The 20,185-nt window shown below is 32.7% G+C and overlaps 1 protein-coding gene across 1 annotated transcript; it reads left to right on the top strand.

Annotated features, from left to right (window-relative positions):
- The first annotated feature begins 10,170 nt into the window (after positions 1-10,170).
- LOC105346898 (mucin-22) lies at positions 10,171-17,906 on the top strand. Its single transcript, XM_011455650.4, has 6 exons — positions 10,171-10,692; positions 14,209-14,372; positions 14,841-14,952; positions 15,099-15,250; positions 15,487-16,335; positions 16,582-17,906. The coding sequence occupies exons 1-6, from the start codon at positions 10,639-10,641 to the stop codon at positions 16,700-16,702; spliced, it is 1,452 nt and encodes a 483-aa protein (XP_011453952.3). The 5' UTR covers positions 10,171-10,638; the 3' UTR covers positions 16,703-17,906.
- Positions 17,907-20,185: the final 2,279 nt, after the last annotated feature.

Consider the following 20,185-nt stretch of genomic DNA (forward strand, 5'->3'; position numbering starts at 1 on the left):
ATAATTTAAACCTTTTGGAGAATTATGTACCTCGCTATACCATGATTGCTTAAATTGGTCTAATAAAATATTGTATACTTTAGATTTTAACCAGGGTATGTTTATTGTGTTTTGATACCATATGTATGGCAATCCACATTGATTTAAAGTTTTCTTAATGGCTTCGCACCATAGGTTATTAAAATTCTTCAATACATTAAAAAGTTTTGCTGACAATTTTGAGTTGAATACATGAATGGGGGCTAAATTTGACTATCATTATATTTTAACCCTTTAATGAGACTCTTAAGTGTTAACTTCGAAAATAAACCTGCTTATAAGACACGTGTTTGACTTTAATTAAGGACATTTACATATAGTTTTTTGTTCGCAAGGCATGTTTCATCATGATCTTTAATGAATTGACTGATTTTTTTTTGGCGAGATCATTTTGGGCATGCAGTCGACGATATCGATGGTATCTCGAAAAGTCGGCTTTAGAACAAATGCATACATTAAGTATCCGGTGATTAATGGCAGCTCAAGATTTCATCCGTAATGACGACATTTGGAACGCATAATTAGTAGTGGGTATCGAGAAACGTATACAATCTTTTTTATGCAAGTTATTTATTTATTTATATAATAAAACCTTTCTTTGGTGATTTATGTGGGTATTAAGGTAGCTTAAATTGCACCCCCCCCCCCAAAAAAAAAAATATATGCCATTATCGTTAAACACCAAAGAAAATGTTTTACTCGTTTTTATATCAATACATGAATATCTCTAATTTAGTCAATGAATAAAGAATAAGGAATCATTCTTTGAGTATTATGTGTTCGGAAATAAGATTAATCAAACCAAAACGAGCGCATGCAATTTTGTGTTCCGATTAACTTTGGGAGGCACACTGGCTGCCAGGTCGTCCATCTGATTTTTTTTCAGAACGGGAGCTACAGACTTGCAGCTAGATATTGAACAAACATCACAAGATTATAGAATATACATCAAACGATTTTAAATAAAAATCACAAAATCATCGAATTTGTACGTCACAATAACATACATTTGTACATCACAAGATTATCGAATATACATTATAGGATTTTGACACACATTGTAAGATTCTGAATATACATTAAAATATTTCGGACATACATCACAAGATTTTGAATATTATCATACATCATCAGATATTCGAATAAAGCAACGTTTTTAGACGCCATAGTCAATCATTTATGAAAAAGATGGCATGTGTATAACTGATTAGGAAAGAACAATCAAAGTACTGAAGTACTGAGGGGAGTTGATTTTATCGATTATCATTTATTTTAAAATCAACTTATCTTGCATGGCAATTAGTTTCTAGTCTGTATTTGAATTACGCACTTTTTTATTATATGAATTTTAAGACTTTTCCGACAAGAATTTCGAGAAACCCCTATGAATCATGTTGTGTCATATTTAAAGATAGATTTCAAACTATGTATTAGTAATCGAAACAATTCTAAAAATTGTATGGATCCAAGCATTATTGATATTGAACTCTAGTCTCGTTCAACCAGACGCTCGGCTGTCTCCGTTAATCTCAAACAAGCAAGAGAGCCTCTCTGCTTGTCGGAAAGTTACGGAGACAGCCGAACGTCTGGTTGAACGAGACTTTATTACACTTTGGCGTAGAAACACATGAGACTACAAAAATATCTAAATTGTTCGAATTCTATAAAATCTGACTATTCACCAAGTGTTTATAGATAAATTTCCTTGAAAAACAATGTTTCAGCATACGTTACATCGAATTTTTCTATTATTTTCAAGGATTAAGTCTTGTCAGCGGCAATGATTTGTGCTTAGGTCCAAACACTGTTTCACTTTCGGTTTGCCAGAGTAACTGCATAGGAGAGTTGATTAAAATCAACTCCCAATAATTATGCAGCCACTAAGTATTTTTCCTCTATTTTTTCAAAAAGATTGCATGGTTCAAATCTCTAAGGAAACTGAGATCCACATGATCCAGTTCTAACTAGTTTGATCGATCAAAACTTGCAACAATTCAAAAAAAAAATCACGGACGGCACGAAGTGCTGTCGAACTAAAATTTACATACATAGAAGAGTAGCTATCTGACGTACTGATGTACAAGAAGAGACCATGTCAGCAGGCATTGTTGTTGCAATATATTGTTTTATTTGCAGAGATAAAATAATATATACGCTTCATTTGTTTTAAGAAATATTTGAACCGGCCTAAATCTTACCGAATCTAACATATGCATGCAGTACAAGTTGAACACAAAAATGATCATATTGATGTCACCACGATTTTATACTAAGTTTAATTAATAAACTAATAAATTTATTAAAACCTTAATATCTTATGGTCACAGTAAAAATGGAACAAATAGTTTCTGGGAGTCAAGCCAGGTTGCTTAAAAACAGAACTGCTGCAAAGTGGTGGAGGTTTTGATGATGACATAAGTAATTATAGAAAGGAGTCCGTAAAAAGGTCGCTTATCATCGAGATTTTAAGAAACGATCCCGAGGTGCTGACTATACAAATAGTGAGCATGCGCAGAAAAATACTAGTTAAAGTACAGAGGTTCCATATCATCGATATTTATAGTGTAGAGGACTCTTGTCATTGATATCTATAGTATCAGGGTCTTTATAGGGTCCTGACTCTACAAACTAGCGAACATGCGTAGGGGAAAAAAATAATCAAACAGGTTTTATGTCATTGTTATTTTTAGAAACGGGATCATTATAGAAGTGCTACTATGTACGAAAGCCGAGAAGGATCATTCGAGATTCGAGATTCGAAATACGAGATTCGAAATACGAGATTCGAGATTCGAAATTCGAGATTCAATATCTAAATTAACCAATCAAATCAAGGATCTGAAAATATGTATCCTAGCGACATCAAACTGTTCTAAATAAAAATCATACGTACATGCTCTTATATACAAATAAATGCTATGTTCACTTCTCCCTACCTAACTAAATAATTGTACACAGAATATCTAAGTAGACTAGTAATAATGCAGTGTGCTTCGCGGATCTAAGTGATTTTGTTTGCCGTTGTGCATTTCCACCTGATGCGTTTGAACCCTAAGGTATTTCACCACCAGTAATAGTTTAAAACCCGGGTTTATTCACCCCTTTTGTGTAAAAATGCGGTTATGGTAGAGAACTTCATAAGCGTAGCTATTTTTTTCTGTAGGGGGTCCTAGGCTAATTTTAAAAATTTTTACTATATAAATTTAATAAGCTCCAATTTTCCCGAGGAGGGGGTCCAGATCCCCTGACCCCCTCCTTTCTAGATCCCCGCATGAAGATTAGTACATGTATCTAAATAATCTAAATATAAATGATCTGTCCTGTTTCACTAATAAATATAAGCATTACTTAAGTTATCGTTTTTATGTATGCATACAGTGATACACTAGTACTATGATTATAAACAAATCATTGAGATATTATCACATCATACGGAATTATTAATAAATACAATTTTTTTTCCATTTCCTCAGTAAACAACTTATTATTAGTCTTACTTTTGGAATTGTTTTCAATATAGAAGGATACCTACCCTCTACAATTAAAGGTAGGGATGATAGGGTGCCAATTTGTTCACATTGCCGATTTCTTGTGCAGAGAACAGTAAAACCTTTTATTTGATTGTGCATGAATATTTCAAAATTAATTGTTGTACATATATTTTGTTATAATTCATTCATTGATATATCAACAAGAAAGAATAAAAGCATATGTTTCACAGCCAAGTTAAGTTTCTCTGTAGTTTCCTACCCCCCTACCCCCCACCGCACCAAAATTGACAATAATTACATATAAGTCATACAAATGTTTACTTTTTTTGTAAGTAAATCTCTAAAGATGTAAATAAGAACTGCAAACAAAGATGTGTGTATTCAATATACTACTACATTACACTTAGCCAGATAAAATGTAATCAGGATGAAGCTACAAGGGGTGAGTGGTGCAAATTACACCAAATAAAGAAACTGTGAGTGGTGTGTGGAATGCATAAAAGATGGCGGCAAATTATCTCAAATAATCAGTGCAAAAACCCACAAACAGGCTGTTATTTGTTACATATCCTGCAAAAACATTGATAAAAAATGTTATCGTCCCATAACATAGCCGATTAAGTTAATGTGTACATATGGTAAACGTACATGTAATTCTAATATACAAGAAGGCGGACGTATCAGGCGGGGATCCAGAAAATTAAATTTCAAAAATGATCGGTTGAAATACATTAAATGCTTTGAAAATTGTTTTAAACTATCGCACGGGTCAAAATGCGTGATAGAAGCTATGTACAGTGTAATTGGAAACTTTCATTTTATATCAATATGTAGTATTACCTATTATAACAAATGAGAGTATAGCACAACTGCCACAAGCAATACATGTCCTTTACCGGCACCACCTCCCTCCCCTTAAAAAAATGAAACAATTGCCGTTTTATTTGCTAAAATGTGTGTGGTTCAAGATTTTTCTAAAGGACATACCCGAATAGAATTGAAAAAGAGTCGTACGTTTAAAACTAATTTTGTCAAAATTTTTAGATTCATTTGGTTATATTTTGGTCCATTAGGGTAAATATATGCACCAGAGCAGCTCTAATCTATATATAATCAGGCCATAAATTCAAAATATTTTCAAAAATTAATAGCTTTAAATCCAGTGGATGAAAGAAAAGGAAAGCAAGTCGAACTCGATGAGTGCTAATACCTGTGTTGAATGAATGGTACAGTAGGATATGCGCAAAAAAGTCCCGTCTACTCTTTCCTACCCTATAATTATTGGAATATTAAATCCGATTATAAGAGTCAAATTAAAATTCAAGTACGGATATGTACCTGTTTATCAAAAGTAAAACTACTCATAATTTATCTACAGTGCATCGTTATGGAGCTACACAGAAAGTTTTATATTAATTTGCCGAGCCAAATAAAAAAAACCCTGGAAAACGAAGAGAAAACAAAGTGGGGACAGAATAACTGACAAATTAATTAGGACTATATAGCCCCCCCCCCCCCCCCCCCCCCCCTCTTGAAATGTATATACTGAAAACAGATTATTGGCCAACAACATCCGCACACAATTTAAAGAAAATTTCAATTTTTTTTTTATCATTTTCGCTAGCTAATGTAAGACATCACAAATACCCCAAACCCCCTCACGGAAAAGGAAATGCTAGGTGATGAGAGAGAGAGAGAGAGAGAGAGAGAGAGAGAGAGAGAGAGAGAGAGAGAGAGAGAGAGAGAATGTAAATCACAGGTGCGCTAACACCGTTAAAATTAAAGCTTGCTAGTTGGTCTGCCCTTCCCTAGCTACCTCCTCTCTTTTCTCGTTTTAGAGGCTTAATTATTGTCTATATATGCTTGTAACAAATCAAATCAATTTCAAATTCTAGATTAAACTGAATTTGACACTACAAAACTCTCTCTGTGTCTGTCTGTCTGTCTGTCTGTCTCTGTCTCTCTCTCTCTCTCTCTCTCTCTCTCATATCGACTATGGCATTGCCATACCCTACAATACACTATTCTTATCTGGATTTTTGTCTTTGAGGTTGTAAATCATTATATCTTCTATGGTTTAAATCTTTATCATAACCTATATTTTGACATGTCGAATATTTCATTGAGTTTCGTTTCATAGCTAAAACATTTAGATTAAACAGATCTTTCTTCGCGAGCCGGTTTTAACACAGTTGGGGCGAATACACTTCGGGTTAAAATTGTTCGGGGGGAAATACATACACGGCAAACAAAACCACTGAGATTCGCAAAGCCAACAGTGTTATTTCTAATTTAATTGTTTATACTGTGTGGGGTTAATTCATCAATGTTAATTTAACCATTTTATAACCACTATATAAGAGCTATTAAGACATTTATTTGTAGGAAAGAGCATGTACGAATGATCTTTATTTAGAACAGTTTGATGTTGCTAGGATACAGGTTTCAGATCCATGATTTGATTGGTTAATTTAGATATTGAATCTCGAATTTCGAATCTCGAATCTCGTATTTCGAATCTCGTATTTCGAATCTCGAATCTCGAATGATCCTTCTCGGCTTTCGTAACTATGTGACCAAATTCGTCTGAAATTGTATGCGTCGTGTGCAGTATGAACGGGGTGATGGGACATTGACGTAGAGGGTACAATGTATAAGGTTGAAGCGTGCTGTGGGTCGTCAGGTAAAAAGGAAGGGTAGGAGTGCCGTATTCCCGGAGGTGCACCAAGAAAAAGCCAGTTGATGCAGGATTCCGAATTTATTAGACGAGTGTTCAAGTTTACGATGGCAACATTAAAACGATCCAACAGACCGACATGTTACAAAGGACATGTAGTGGCCTCCTGACTCAGACTCTGGGTGAGTCGGACATGGCCGAGGCTGGCCGCCGTATTCCGGACTGTCGATTGGCTATACAATGTATATAAGAATCTAAACAATGAGTATAAATTGCATGACAGGTGATGACAGTAAGTAAACTGAATGAAAGGTTCACAGATATAAAATAAATAAATAAACTGAACGAGTTTTTGATGTCCTAGACATGATAAACAGATAATTGCACAATGCTGATTTTAACAGAATAGCAGTTCTTGAGACATAACATTCTGTCTTTTTGAAATCACAAATAGAGTCCGAAAAGTGCCAATCACTAATTGAATAAGACTATTTGTACGAAATCAACTGTGAGAAAAAATTCTAAAACAAATATTGAATTTAAAAAGTAAAGTCTAATATAAATAAAGTTATTAATGAACAGTGAGTTTATCACGGTAATAGTCTCATTGTCTGTGTTCCATGTACATATTTTGTATATGATGTTATTAATTATTTTACCTGTATATAAATTGAGTATATTTCATTTATATCGAATGTTATTGTAATAATGTTATGTTCTATTCATTAGATAAATTATTCGGTATATACGTTTTAAAATGATAGAAAATTGAAAGAAGAAAAAATGAACAATTAAATGTTGTAATAATATTTTAACTTAACAATTGATTAACGTTTCGTTTTTCGTCCAAACCTGATTTCTTTAATTCATAAAGTTTTTGATGAATGTCAATTGTTAAATAAGCCTCACGGGACAGCTAAGGATTTTAATTACATAATTCAACGTGTTTTGACATATTTACATTAATATCTACAATTGTAAATATTTATATTTAATGTACCTCATGTGCATGTACCGTCACGTTGACAGTTTGAGTGAAAATAAATTGATTTGAATTGAATTGAAAACTTAACTGGCACCTGTGAGCGTTTTAGTTACATAATTTGAACAATGGTTATTACCGCTAAGTATTACTGATTGTTACTTGTTCGATTCATTTTACATGTATCAACGCCCATAAGTAACTGTAAATGACCAATTATGTTTCGTATTTCGTGATTATCTTTATGGACGTGACTTTGTAATCATCGACGAAATATACTTATAACCAAACGCCAAACGCAGATTGGCACCTTTTGTCATGTGCTATCTAAATTAAAACAATATAACCTGTATTTTTTAGAACTTTATTTTGCTACAAAAACCTGCTAGTATGCTAAGTCTGCAAGTAACTTAAACTTTTATCATAAATAAGAAAACATTATTAATTTTTGTCAGAAGAAAATTTTCTCTTCAAAGTTTCATTTTTGTACAGGACGACAATAATTCAATTTTGCTCCAATTTAGGCTTCAGAACGGCTTTTCCCACAAAAATAAGGCTAACAAAAATTAAAAACCAAGATATTTTTTGTCATTTTAGTAGAAAATAACATTTTCGTCAAAAAAATGTCAGCATGAAAACTGCAGCTCATATTACTTTAATAAACTTTACATTTTGGCTTATGTTTCAGTTAATAATTGGTTTAATTTTAAGATATATATAAATTTTTTAATTTTATTTTATGTTTTTCTTTTTTAATTTCAATAACTCTTTTATTATTATTATGTCACCTTTTGACATTTGCTAGGTAAATTAATAACCTTTTTATTTTGACTTGTTTTAATATTTGGTTTTATTTAGAAGTTTAAGAGATCCAATTTTTCAATTTTCCTCAGATACCTAAGCAAAGCGAGTTCAGAGCAAAATTCTTTATAACAACTATACAAAACAGTGAGTATGCACATAAATAAAAATTCAAAATTAGTTTAATTATCTACACAAACGACCATTTTATTTTAGATGTTCAAAGAGTACAGTACAAATGGAAAATATAATAGCACGGAATGCATTAAAACAGTTCGCTATTTTGTATAGTCAATATAGACCTCTATAAGCATTAGGACCCTGCTACTACACTGTAAATATCAAGGGTAACAGTCCTCTTTACTATAAATATCGATGTTATGAGATCTTCTATACTATAAATATCGATGTTATGAGATCTTCTATCTTCTATACTATAAATATCGATGATAAAGTCCTCTATACGATAAATACATGTATCGATGTTATAAGACCTTTTTACTATAAATATCAATGATGTGAGACCTCTATACTATAAATATCGATGAATATTTACATTTTCCAGTGTCTTCGCCTGCGATAACACTACGTATCGATTTTGTACTATATAATTTATCCATAACTTCAAATGACGCCAAATCGAGGCACCAGCGGGGTTTGCTTATTTATATTTAAATATTTAATAGTACGATAGCTTATAATTATATAAATATAAGTAATAAGGAATCATTCTTTGAATATTATGAGGTGATAATTTTGGTCGGGGCGAGATCAAATCTATCATAAAGCCCTTTGGGCTTTATTGGATTTGATCACGGCCCGACCAAAATTATCACCTCATAATACTCAAAGAACGATTCCTTATTCCTTAATAAAAGCAGTCTATACGATAAATACATAAGACATTTTTACTAAAAGTCCTCTTTACGGATCCCTTTCTATAAATAGTTACGTCATAATCAACAACCCCCTCCTCTTTTATGAAGGTATGAAAGTAATATAGACCCATCTTTCAAATCTCTCTCCAACACCCTCGGTGTAGTTTTATCTCTTCTGTATGACAATTCCCTTAGTCTCATACACAACATATCGTTTTATTTTATAAATCTGTAAAGCAATATAAGATAAACTATCCTAACACCCAAGTGAACTGAAAATAAACTATTCTAACAATCGAACCATCTGAAATGAACAATTCCTACACCCAAATCATCTGAAAATAAAGTTTTTAAACACCTGGGCCAACTGAAAATAAACAACTAGCATTTTAACACCTGCTTTGAACAAACTCAATTGTATATCACATGAAAGATTAGAAACTGTAGAAACAAGTTCTAACAACGACCAAGTTATTCTCCTTTTGTACAGAACTATATACAACTGTCATGGATTGAATTTCTATTTTGTCAATAAAACTCAGCAAAGTGAATTTAATCAGCAAAATAGAGGTATTATATTCTTTCATAAATCATATCGCTTGAAAAATAAAAAAATAAATGAAAAACAGTTTTTTGCTAGAACATAGCACAAATTGTGAATCGTCTTCAAATAAATGTGTTTTTGTTTTTGTTTTGTTTGTTTGTTTTTTTTGGGGTTTTTTTTTTGGGGGGGGGGGGGGGGTGGGTTGTATTTTAATGACCCCCACCAAATCTAACGCATCTATAAATGAAAAAAGGGAAGGCTTTAAATTGATGATCCATGGTTTAACGTTTGCACAGTAATTATAAAATTCCCCTTTGTACATTTTTATTCAATCGAGCAATATGGGGGGTTCTTTCGTGAAATTATTTTGGTCAATTATATAGAAACACACAATGATAATGTGGGGGTACCCTAAGGCTTTCCCAACCAAAGAGTTAACAAGTTGTCTTTCTGAACATTTAAAATGGTGCATTTCGCCTATATTTGCGATGTAATGCATTTTCTGTGTTATTATGCTTATTTCCGCTTCATATAACGCCTTTCAGAAAACTACATGAAATTGCGCTATTTCATTTATAGTGGCAGAAATAATTGGTTTTTTTTTTCTTAATTCTTTTGTTTAGTTTTTAACAGGGAAAGTGATCTTTTGTGTGTGTGTTTTTTAAAAGCATATTAGTAGTCATAAATATCACACTACATTGTATCGATAACGTGATTCATAAAAGTCATATAGAAATTTTGAAATGAAATATACTTAGCAGTACATGTACTTATAAAAAAAAAGAATCCCTAATATTCTAATTTTATGCTAGCTTTATAGCAATAATGCACGAAAATAAATCGAATTTCTGTTAATGAGACAAACAGTCTCCCAGAGCCAATTATACAACCACATAGACCACATAAGCAAAATCCGTTAGTTTTGTCCTTGTGTGTCAGATAAGGGCCATGTTTACATGCCGGCATGCCTCGGTAAAGAGGAGCCGGCATATCCCACCTCCCTGTATCAGACAACATTGTTTGCCGTCAGTGATTCAGGCGTAGAAGCTGAATTTTAGCAAAGAGGACAGACACCAAGCGTTTTCGCAATTTCAGCATTGGTGTGGCTTCGAATGATGTATTGCATCTGAGAGTGTTAGAATTGACTCAGAGTTCTGTTGGTTTTGAGTCAAGTGTCTGACTAGCGGAAGATGTGAGGCCCTGGACTGGGATCTGGGTGGTTAGGTATGCTGAAGTCTGTCAGGATGTTCTCGCTAGCTGTAGCGGCGTTCTCACTAATGGTGAGTTTTTCATAAGGACTTCTTTATGTTAATTTAATAATTTTGATTTAACAATTTTTCATGGGCATTCTCTCATTTGTGATTAAGATAAGAAGGAGTGAGCATGGGAAGGATGAAACAAGGGTTAGATATTTGCCTCCAATAGTCCTGACCACCGTAAAAACCGTGTCAGACTCTCTCTCTCTCTCTCTCTCTCTCTCTCTCTCTCTCTCTCTCTCTCTCTCTCTCTCTCTCTCCGCTCTTTCTTTTTCCATCTCAGTGTCACTTTACTAGATAATTCTGTTTGGTAGTTTAATGGCCCCGGAAGAGATAAGCTCTCCATCTTCCGTACATCCATCAAAGAGATGGTGTGGCTTAGTCCGCCAGTCAATTGCATTGATAAGAAACTTAATAGATTCGTGTACATGTAGGTCAACAAAACTTGAGAAAAACGTTTTAAGTTAGTTTTTCTTACGCTGTTTTTAACCTCCTTTAACAAATAAAAAAATAATCATTAAGAAAACGTTAAATTATTACGAGAACCAATTGCGTTTAATTTGATTTGGGTGATTCATATTCATTGTCTTTAGCCACATATAAGGCATATATTAAATCAAAATTTCGGAGGATTCGCTGTTGGGTATCTTATCTAGATTATTCATTCTATTAAAACACAGCCTTCCATCGAATCACGACGAGCTAGATCAAATTCCGATGCTTTAGTCGACAAATTATTTACTACATGGACCAGTGTCTTGGCAAACTTCATTGATAGTAGAATTCGCAAAATTTTATTCGAGTACATTTCAGAGATGGTCACTGATGAAAGGAACCGAAACGGGTCTAATATGGAGAATTTATCATTTGTTTGACGCTGTTTGAGAGATAGGGTAGTGTTGCAAGATGATCATGATAAGTACGAACAGGAATGTATGTACCTAAGAATGTGGAATTTCAGCGTTTACTTCCCTCTTAGGGATGTATACACGATGCATGTGCTTTTCAAATATATAGGGCTACTCTCATTTTTGGCTGTTTAGTAAACAATTAAATGTATTCAAAGTTTCCCTATTAAGTTTGTTTTTCTTCATTGGTTTTTTCTTCTCATTTTCAAATACTTTTTGTGTGTGCGAAATTTATTATTGTTTGTATGTTGATTGTTTTGGTACTCAAACTGATGACACCATGAGGTAAGCTTTACTGACGACAAAGTGCTTATGATTTTTGAGAGTTGATTTTAATCAACTCTCCTATGCAGTTACTCAGGCAAACCGAAACTGAAACAGTGTTTGGACCTATGCACAAAACATCACCGCTGACAAGATTTAGTTCTTGAAAATAATCGACAAATTCGATGTAATGTATGCTGAAGCATTGTTTTTTTAAGGAAACTTATGTATAGATACCCTGAAAATAGTCAGATTTTATATAGTTCGAACAATTTATTATTTTGTAGTTGTATGTATTCCTACGCGAGAGTTCAATGTAGTCTCGTTCAACCAGACGCTCGGCTGTCTCCGTAAATCTTCGACAAACTCTCTCTTGCTTGTTTGAGATTAACAGAGACAGCCGAGTGTCTGGTTGAACGAGCCTAGAGTTCAATATTGCTTGGATTCTTACAATTTTTAGAAATATTTCGATTATTGATACATAATTTGATGGAATAAATTCTATCTTTAAATATTACACAACATATGATTCATATAGGGTTTTCTCGAAATTTTTGTCGAAAAAATCCGAAAATTCATATTATAAATATGTGCGTAATTCAAATACAGATTAGATACTACTTGACGTGCAAAATAACATATCGTTGATTTTTAAATAAATAACAATCGATAAAATAAACTCCCGTCAGTACTTCGGTACTTTGATTAAACGAGGAAGTGTCGGGTATTCATTATAAAGTTGCCTTTAAACAAATGGGCTCGCCATCTAACTATCAGTATAAGTTACTGGAAAAGAAAAAAAATCCACAATCTTAATTAGACACACAATCTGCATAGTGTCAATCGCTGAATAATACACAAAGGCAAATGTATAAATGAATAATTGCAAAAATATGCATAATTCAACATTGCCGAATTTCTTTAGAATTATCTTGATACTGATTACATTCCCCATGTTGATTAGATAGAAAAAAGATTTGAACCAATTTAATTTAAATTCTGAAAAAATAACAGTACTTTTGGAACTTACCTGATTCTTTAAATGAATGCTACAAGTACAGAAATACTTTTATAATGTACAATGTACATTAAAGGAAATGTAATTTATAATTAATCTTTTCTATATCTGGAACAGGTAGTTTATTGAGAAACATTTGTTTAAACATTACATGTACTTCACACAATATATATGTACGATGGTCGTTCAAAAAATATGAAGACAACACCTCACAACGGTATAGATCTTCACATTATTTTCCAAAAAGCACATGTATCGGGTAACCTCGTGTATTTTAGCTAAAATTGGAGATTTTCAGAGCACAGAGTAATATGACCACAACTTACAGCTTTGTGATGACCTGTGACATCATTTACGCAATATCGAAGAAGGCTAAAGTTTCCGTACATGTTATTCGCGGGACAGGAATGTTTTAAACAACATTTAGGTGTCTGCAAATATACTAGTACTGTAGTCTACCTTGGACGTCTTATACATGTATTTACTCAAAAGTGCACCTTCTCCAATTTTTTTGTGAATTAAATTGTAATAATCTTACGAGAGTTTTGAAAGTGTTTGCAAAGAGTTAACTCTAGCTAAATCAGTGATTACTTAAACTGGTGAACAATCATAGATATATTGACATTCAATAAATTTCGATTAGATAATACAAAAGTTTAAGGTGCTTTTTACCCATTTTTTTAAATGAAGCATTGTAAAAATATTTTTGGAGTGGAGGTGGGAAGCCTTAGTGTGCCACAAAATGCGGACATGACAAAAATCTTTTTTTAACCCGTCCGTCCCATTAGTATATGTAAGCAATTTGTATTTACTTGTCAATCGAGAAAGGTTGACAAAACTCGCGGGTATGCGATAAACGGTTTCATGTCAGAGGATACCTTAAGCCCCTGGTATCAAAACCCAATTAGTCGAGTCCGGGCGTTTTTGTGTAATTAGCACGACCTCGGAATGGACAAATAGACGAATTCCAGTGGAAAGGTTATCCTCGCTAGTCCTTGAAATTTAGCAATTTGAAAGTTAGGGAAAAATGAGTTAAGATTTAAAATTTTTAAGTAATATTTTATATTCTATATACGACTTATAATATTTTTCATTATATTCCCGATTGTAAAAAAAGAATGAAAACCATATTTTTGTGCGATATAATTTTGTGCAAATTACAGAGATTTTTATTAGATGACAAATGCAAATTAAAATTCTGATCTCATATTTAAAAAAAAAACAACAAAACTAACCTTTGGACATTTTTATGTATTGTCAGAATGTTCATGATGCTAAACAGTAAAAAAAAGTTGGCAAGACAAATATTTTATTCTATTAACGAGAGTTGTCTTTCTTTTGACGTATTAGCTGGTCCTTGTGGCGGGAAGTGGGTCGCTCTATGTCGGATTGCATGAATTCTCGAATCCTACCAACACAAAATTCAATGGCGCTTGTTGTGGTGGGGAAACGTTACACTCCTGCACTTCCGAATGTCGTCTGCTGTTTGACATCAGCGTCATAGGATTCGAACAGTAAGGTTAAATTTAGAATCAAATAAAATATCAATACAATTAAAAAAAACAATTAATATCAGTTTATCTCTTTTATGAAAAATCGAACAAATATAAAGCATTTTTGCTTCATATATTTAAACTTCAATACCATTTTAGTTCCTGCGTAGAAATTCGGTACAAATGTTTCTTTTTGCAGTTAATATTTTGATAACCCCTAGATGTAATTGTGCTATATAAATTTAACAGTTTTGGATTTTCCAGGAAGTCCGCGCATGTACCTACATGTACATATTTGTATTTGTTAAAATCTGAGACACGTTTGTGACCTCAAGCACTTTTAACGTAAACTGACAACCACGAATGTTTTACCTACATTTTCAGACCTGTGATATTGTCGATTGTATTCGCGTGGACGAGAGACCTGTCTTAATTCTTGATAATATAATGTATAAGAAGTACTATTTAGTTTCCTTTTCACGCTGACAGAGAGGAAACAAAGAGTCTACTGGACATCCCTATCCTGGGATCCAAGGTCCTTTCTATACCTCTGTCCAGTCAAATGAGGAACCCGCTGTCGTTTTCCTTCAAGAGATGGCCGGTCTGTATACCTGTTTGACAATTATTTATACCTATCCACAGAGTACTATCTACCAAACTCTTATATAAACCAGGTATTGATAATATAGATGATTTACATGTAGTCTATTTGTGTATATCTATACAGATTATATTTATTTTTCACAGGGCCAAGTCAATATAGTTGTGAGAATTTACGACATGCATAAAGATTCCAGCGGTTTGGTGGATGAATTTAAGTTTCCATTTAAACACAGGACCCCTAACATCAACTATAAAAACGTTACAGAGTATGGGACGAGGCCTTCCAAAAATACCAAGTGCGTAATTCTTTTTAAGCAAACAGTTATTGATAAACATATCAGGAACCTAATTTAATGGGAATAAAAAAATAGTTTGTGTCAAGATTACATAATACTGTCAGTATTATTTTCGACTATTCAGCTATTAGCCAACAGAAATTGAAAATGTTTGTTTTACTCCAAGATATGCATACTACCGAATATACCTCATTTTATAGAAGCAAAATTATTTATCTAAGTGATTCTTTTTTCAGACTACGAATGTTACTAAGGTATGACTGTGATATTTACTTTGAGGAAAATGACTGTAGTGTGTTTTGTCCTCCTGGAATATCACCGTGTCCAATCCGAAAAACCGGATCAACCGAATCCACCACGGATTGGACTCTTTTATTAACGACTACAGTACCACATCCTGGAAAAATGTGCCATACAGTGGGTCCTCTTTCTGCAGTTAAAAACTTGAATATAAATGGATCTTCAGAAAACTGTACCGATAATAATACCGAGAATTCCTCTTCGAGCACACCGCCGAAATTTTTAACAGAAGTTCCAACGACAAATTTTGCTATACCATCTTCAATAGAAACCACGTTGGAAACTACAGAGGTTAACGTTGAAACTGTTACAGAATTCTCCACAAATGAGAACACAGACATCTTAAGTGTGTCTTCAGTGGGAAGCACACTACAATCCACGGAAGTGGAAACTGTTACAGACTTCTCCATAAACATGAACAATAGTACAGAAACTGAAAGTTCAACTGAGGATTTGATGACGACATTAATATCGAGCGATAAGATGACCCCAAAAACTAAAACCGGAAAACCTTCCACAATATTGACCACAATTACGAAATTAAAGCAACCAAGTACGAAGTCTAGCATGGGAACTAGCAAGAGGGTACATCCGACAAATCGAATGGGCAGTCTACTCACAACTCCACAAATGTCCACCTATCAAACGTCATCAAAGATCCCTAATGGCGGGAAAACCAATAACGATGACGTCATGCACTATTGGCCAGCCATTGTTGGGGGAGTGCTTGGGATCATGGCAATTATTGCAGTGCTCGGTGCATTTATTTACGTACGGAAATTAAAGTAAGTTTTTTTTTTTTAAATTTCTATCTTTTTAATTGGATTTCAGTATTTATCCAATCAGAATCAAGAGCATAGTATTACATGTATATTCCCATGTCAAGTTGTCCAATAACTGGAATGATATGTAAACATGTATGGTTGCATAATTTATATTTGCTCTTGCTGAGTTTAAAAATATCATACGCTAACTTTATTATACTCATAGCCCTCCAAACAAGTTGTTGTGACTCATAGGTTTAATTTCAGAGCTCAACAAAAGAAAACAGAAGACATTTATAATGTAAATCCACAAACATGGATTTTGGACACGAATGAAAATGGGACCTCTGGAATGTCCGAGATTGCTCTCGAGACGGAATTAGTCTGAGATTATATCGCTTTTTCCTGGAGACAGGTTTATCCAATGTGTTCATCTTTCTTCTGTTTTGCAAAATGGAGGAATTGCTTTCGGTCGTTTAAAAAGTGATTCTTTGTAGGTGGGTTTCCCTATTTTAAGGGTGTGTTTCACGACTATTACACAGAGTTCAAGGGGAAATAATGATCTATTATTTTACGTGAAGTTGTGTTCCTTAATCCCTTTATTTGGTGGATTATTTATTTTCATAACGGGTGTTTCTTTAAACAGTTTTATGTTGACATCGTCATTGAATTCATATCTAACAAGAATTCTCTTGTACTTCCGGTTTTTTGAAATCGATCCCGCAAGTGCTGTCGTATTTACGAACACCAACAAGGATTGTATTTGGAGAAGGGATTAAATGTTATTTTCTTTTTTCCGAAAACGACTTGGAAGATATTTTGGCGGCGAACACGGAAAGGAAATATAAATTGCTTTTTAATCTCTGCTATAATTACTCTGTACTTCATATTTTTTATGACCAGTATCTTCGACATGTTTGATGACGTAACATGATTTTAACCAATCGCTGTTAATTTTCTATTTTTGTTTCTGTTTGTAATTGATGTTGTGTTGTTGTATAATTTGTAAATTCTTTTTCAATGAGACACCTTTGAATAGTTCTAATACAATCGATGAACTATTAAGTAATTCAGGTGTTGATACAATGTTTTTATAATCATGTGCCTTTCTTTTTCTCTATTATCATCTGTATAAAGCACGAGATGATTCTGGAGAGCCGTCAAAATTAAATCATTTTCTTCTATAAAGTTTACAATTGTATCCATTTAATCTACATCTAATAATGATTAGAATTACATGTATGTATTACGAAGAAGTATTTTGTGTCCTGTAGCAATGGACTTAATATGAGGAAATATTATATTAAATGTCTACATACTTTCATCAATTGTTTCCATTTTTCTGATGTTACTTTTTGAGGGACTTGGACACGATTGGAGATCAAAAATTTTATTCAATTGTTATGTATAAAATGTTTTACTGGTACAGTTTAAATGATTGACCAAAATATTGAATGTTAAAGTCAAGTTACAATCGAGATACAGAGGTACGAATTGATTATTATGTACACAAAGCTCGAGTCTTATACATGTAGTTGTTTACAAAAAATGTAATGTAGAGAATTGCCATTTCTAAGACAAAATGACTTGTAAAAAACAATTTAAACTATTAAATTCGATTTCTTCATAAATACTATTTAATGTGTTGTATTGGTGTAAGTTTTAATCAAAGGTATCTTTCTTTTGTTGGTATTACCAACAAAAGAAAGATACCTTTGATTAAAACTTACACCAATACAACACATATGTAAAAATGACAATATTGGAGCTTTGTTTACAAAACAAAGAATTATGAACTCTGTATCTTGCTTATAACTTGATATTTGAGTTTCAAATTTTGACATTGCATTATAAACTTCTATATTTATCATTATAAAGATTGAAAATGGAAAAATAAAATTTGAAAATTTTAATCGTGTCCATGTCCCTTTAATATAATTGGAAATGTTTTGTTGCTAATACTTGTACATGAATAATAATATATAGAATACAAATATACAAATAAACGAAACACGAAGATAATATGAACATTTTTTCGCGTCGCTCTTAATTTTTTCTGTTTATGGGATTCATAAGGAATCCTTTTTACATTTCAATTATTTATAAAATGGTAAACTTTTAAAACACAATGTACCACTACTTTTTACCAAGCTTAATTTTAAAAAAAGATAGTCATAGATATTGCTAATTTTATTTTAATCATAGCCGCAAACATAGATAAGGCAATTAAATGCTCCTTATAGGTCGGGTTATATATTTTTTTTAAAAAGTCAACAGTTAGGTTTTCCTTCGTTTTGTTTACAAAAATCTTATGCAAGAATTAGAGGCATTTATGGATTAAAGATTTAAATAAGTTCAAACAAATAAGTTCAAACAAAATAATTTCTAATTTGTATTTTAACGGTGTATTTTAAATTAAATTTCAAAATTTGAGAGAAAAAAATTTATGCACTGGCACCTAACGTTGTAAATTTTTCGTAAAATAAAAACATACTCCTCACATGCCTCACCTAAATTGCTTGCTCAGATGCTGTAAATAAAATTTTAATTTACAAGTGCATCACCAATGGTATGGAATAATTCATTGCGAAATTACAAGCTATTGGTAAGACATTCGTTGTGTCTTATCCAGAAAGGTAAATATTCACTAAATAAAAAAAGTAAGATTTATCGTTTAAGTAAGTTATAACAGTTTAAAGTCATTTTTGGAAATGTATGGATTGATACGACAGGGTAGGACCTTTTTAGGGCATCTGGAGGCTTCTGTGAAATCATAACGTCGACACACAATTTGCGTTTTTGTTCATTTTTCTTGCAGTTACCAAAAAACCCGACCGTCGGATTCCATTGCCATTACTAATCAAACTTTTTTGGATACTACACAAGACGGAAGTTGAACCACTTGGTCTTTAAGTATGCCTCAACAGGCGGAACTACGGAATCATCCAATTTAAAAATCATAATTTTATTATTTTTCTTGGAAAGGATTTCATGTCGTTAGATTTCAGATCCCCTGTATTTGCTGACTGACAAATCCCTGTTCTGTGTCCTGTCGTCGAAGATGGCCATGAACATTAATCCAGCACACATCACAGCGTACTCAGAAAGTAGTCCGTTGAACTACAGTAATTATCAGTGTGATAGAAGGACCAAGTACGTAGATTAAATGATTCACAATGCCTCTGTCTTATCGGGAGGAAATCCGGACACAAAATGCCTTCCAACTACTACATGTAGCTACTTCTCTATAAAACGTGACCCAGTATAATTTAATTTAAGAAGTATTTTATTCAAGTATATAGATACATTGAAATGGATTGAACAGCAGGCATAATGCCTATTTATGTTCTCTCCTGTAGTCAAGGTATAATATGAGTAATTATATAATTTTATATCAGATATACGTATATACATATATATTGCAACTGAATTTTGTATAATAGATTGATATTATAAATAGCATTGGAAGGAGGTACAGTGCAAAAAAAAAATAAACAAAACAAATAGCTTATGATAGGAAAATGAAAATCGAAAAAATAGAAAAATACTAGTTAATTGCTAAGGTTGAAAATAAAAAAAAGTATATGTAATGTAGAGAAAAAATGAGAAAGAAAAGAAAAAACATGTAATAATAACAAAACAAAAATTGATAATAGAGTTGAAAAAAAAATTGAAAGTTTGGGGGGAGGGGGGGGGGGAGGGGGAGAACAAATAAGCAATAGAAAATGAAAAGAAGGGAGTGTAAGGAAAGTCAGTGGTACCCATTTTGATACATTTTTTATACAATGTGTACATTTTTACCGAACTTACTTAAATCTGTTTGTACTTTTTATGTAAAAATGACTATATCAAATAGTAGTAAGTTATTTTG

The sequence above is a fragment of the Magallana gigas genome, chromosome 6 (genome assembly GCF_963853765.1).
Source record: "Magallana gigas chromosome 6, xbMagGiga1.1, whole genome shotgun sequence".
Lineage (NCBI taxonomy): Eukaryota > Metazoa > Mollusca > Bivalvia > Ostreida > Ostreidae > Magallana > Magallana gigas.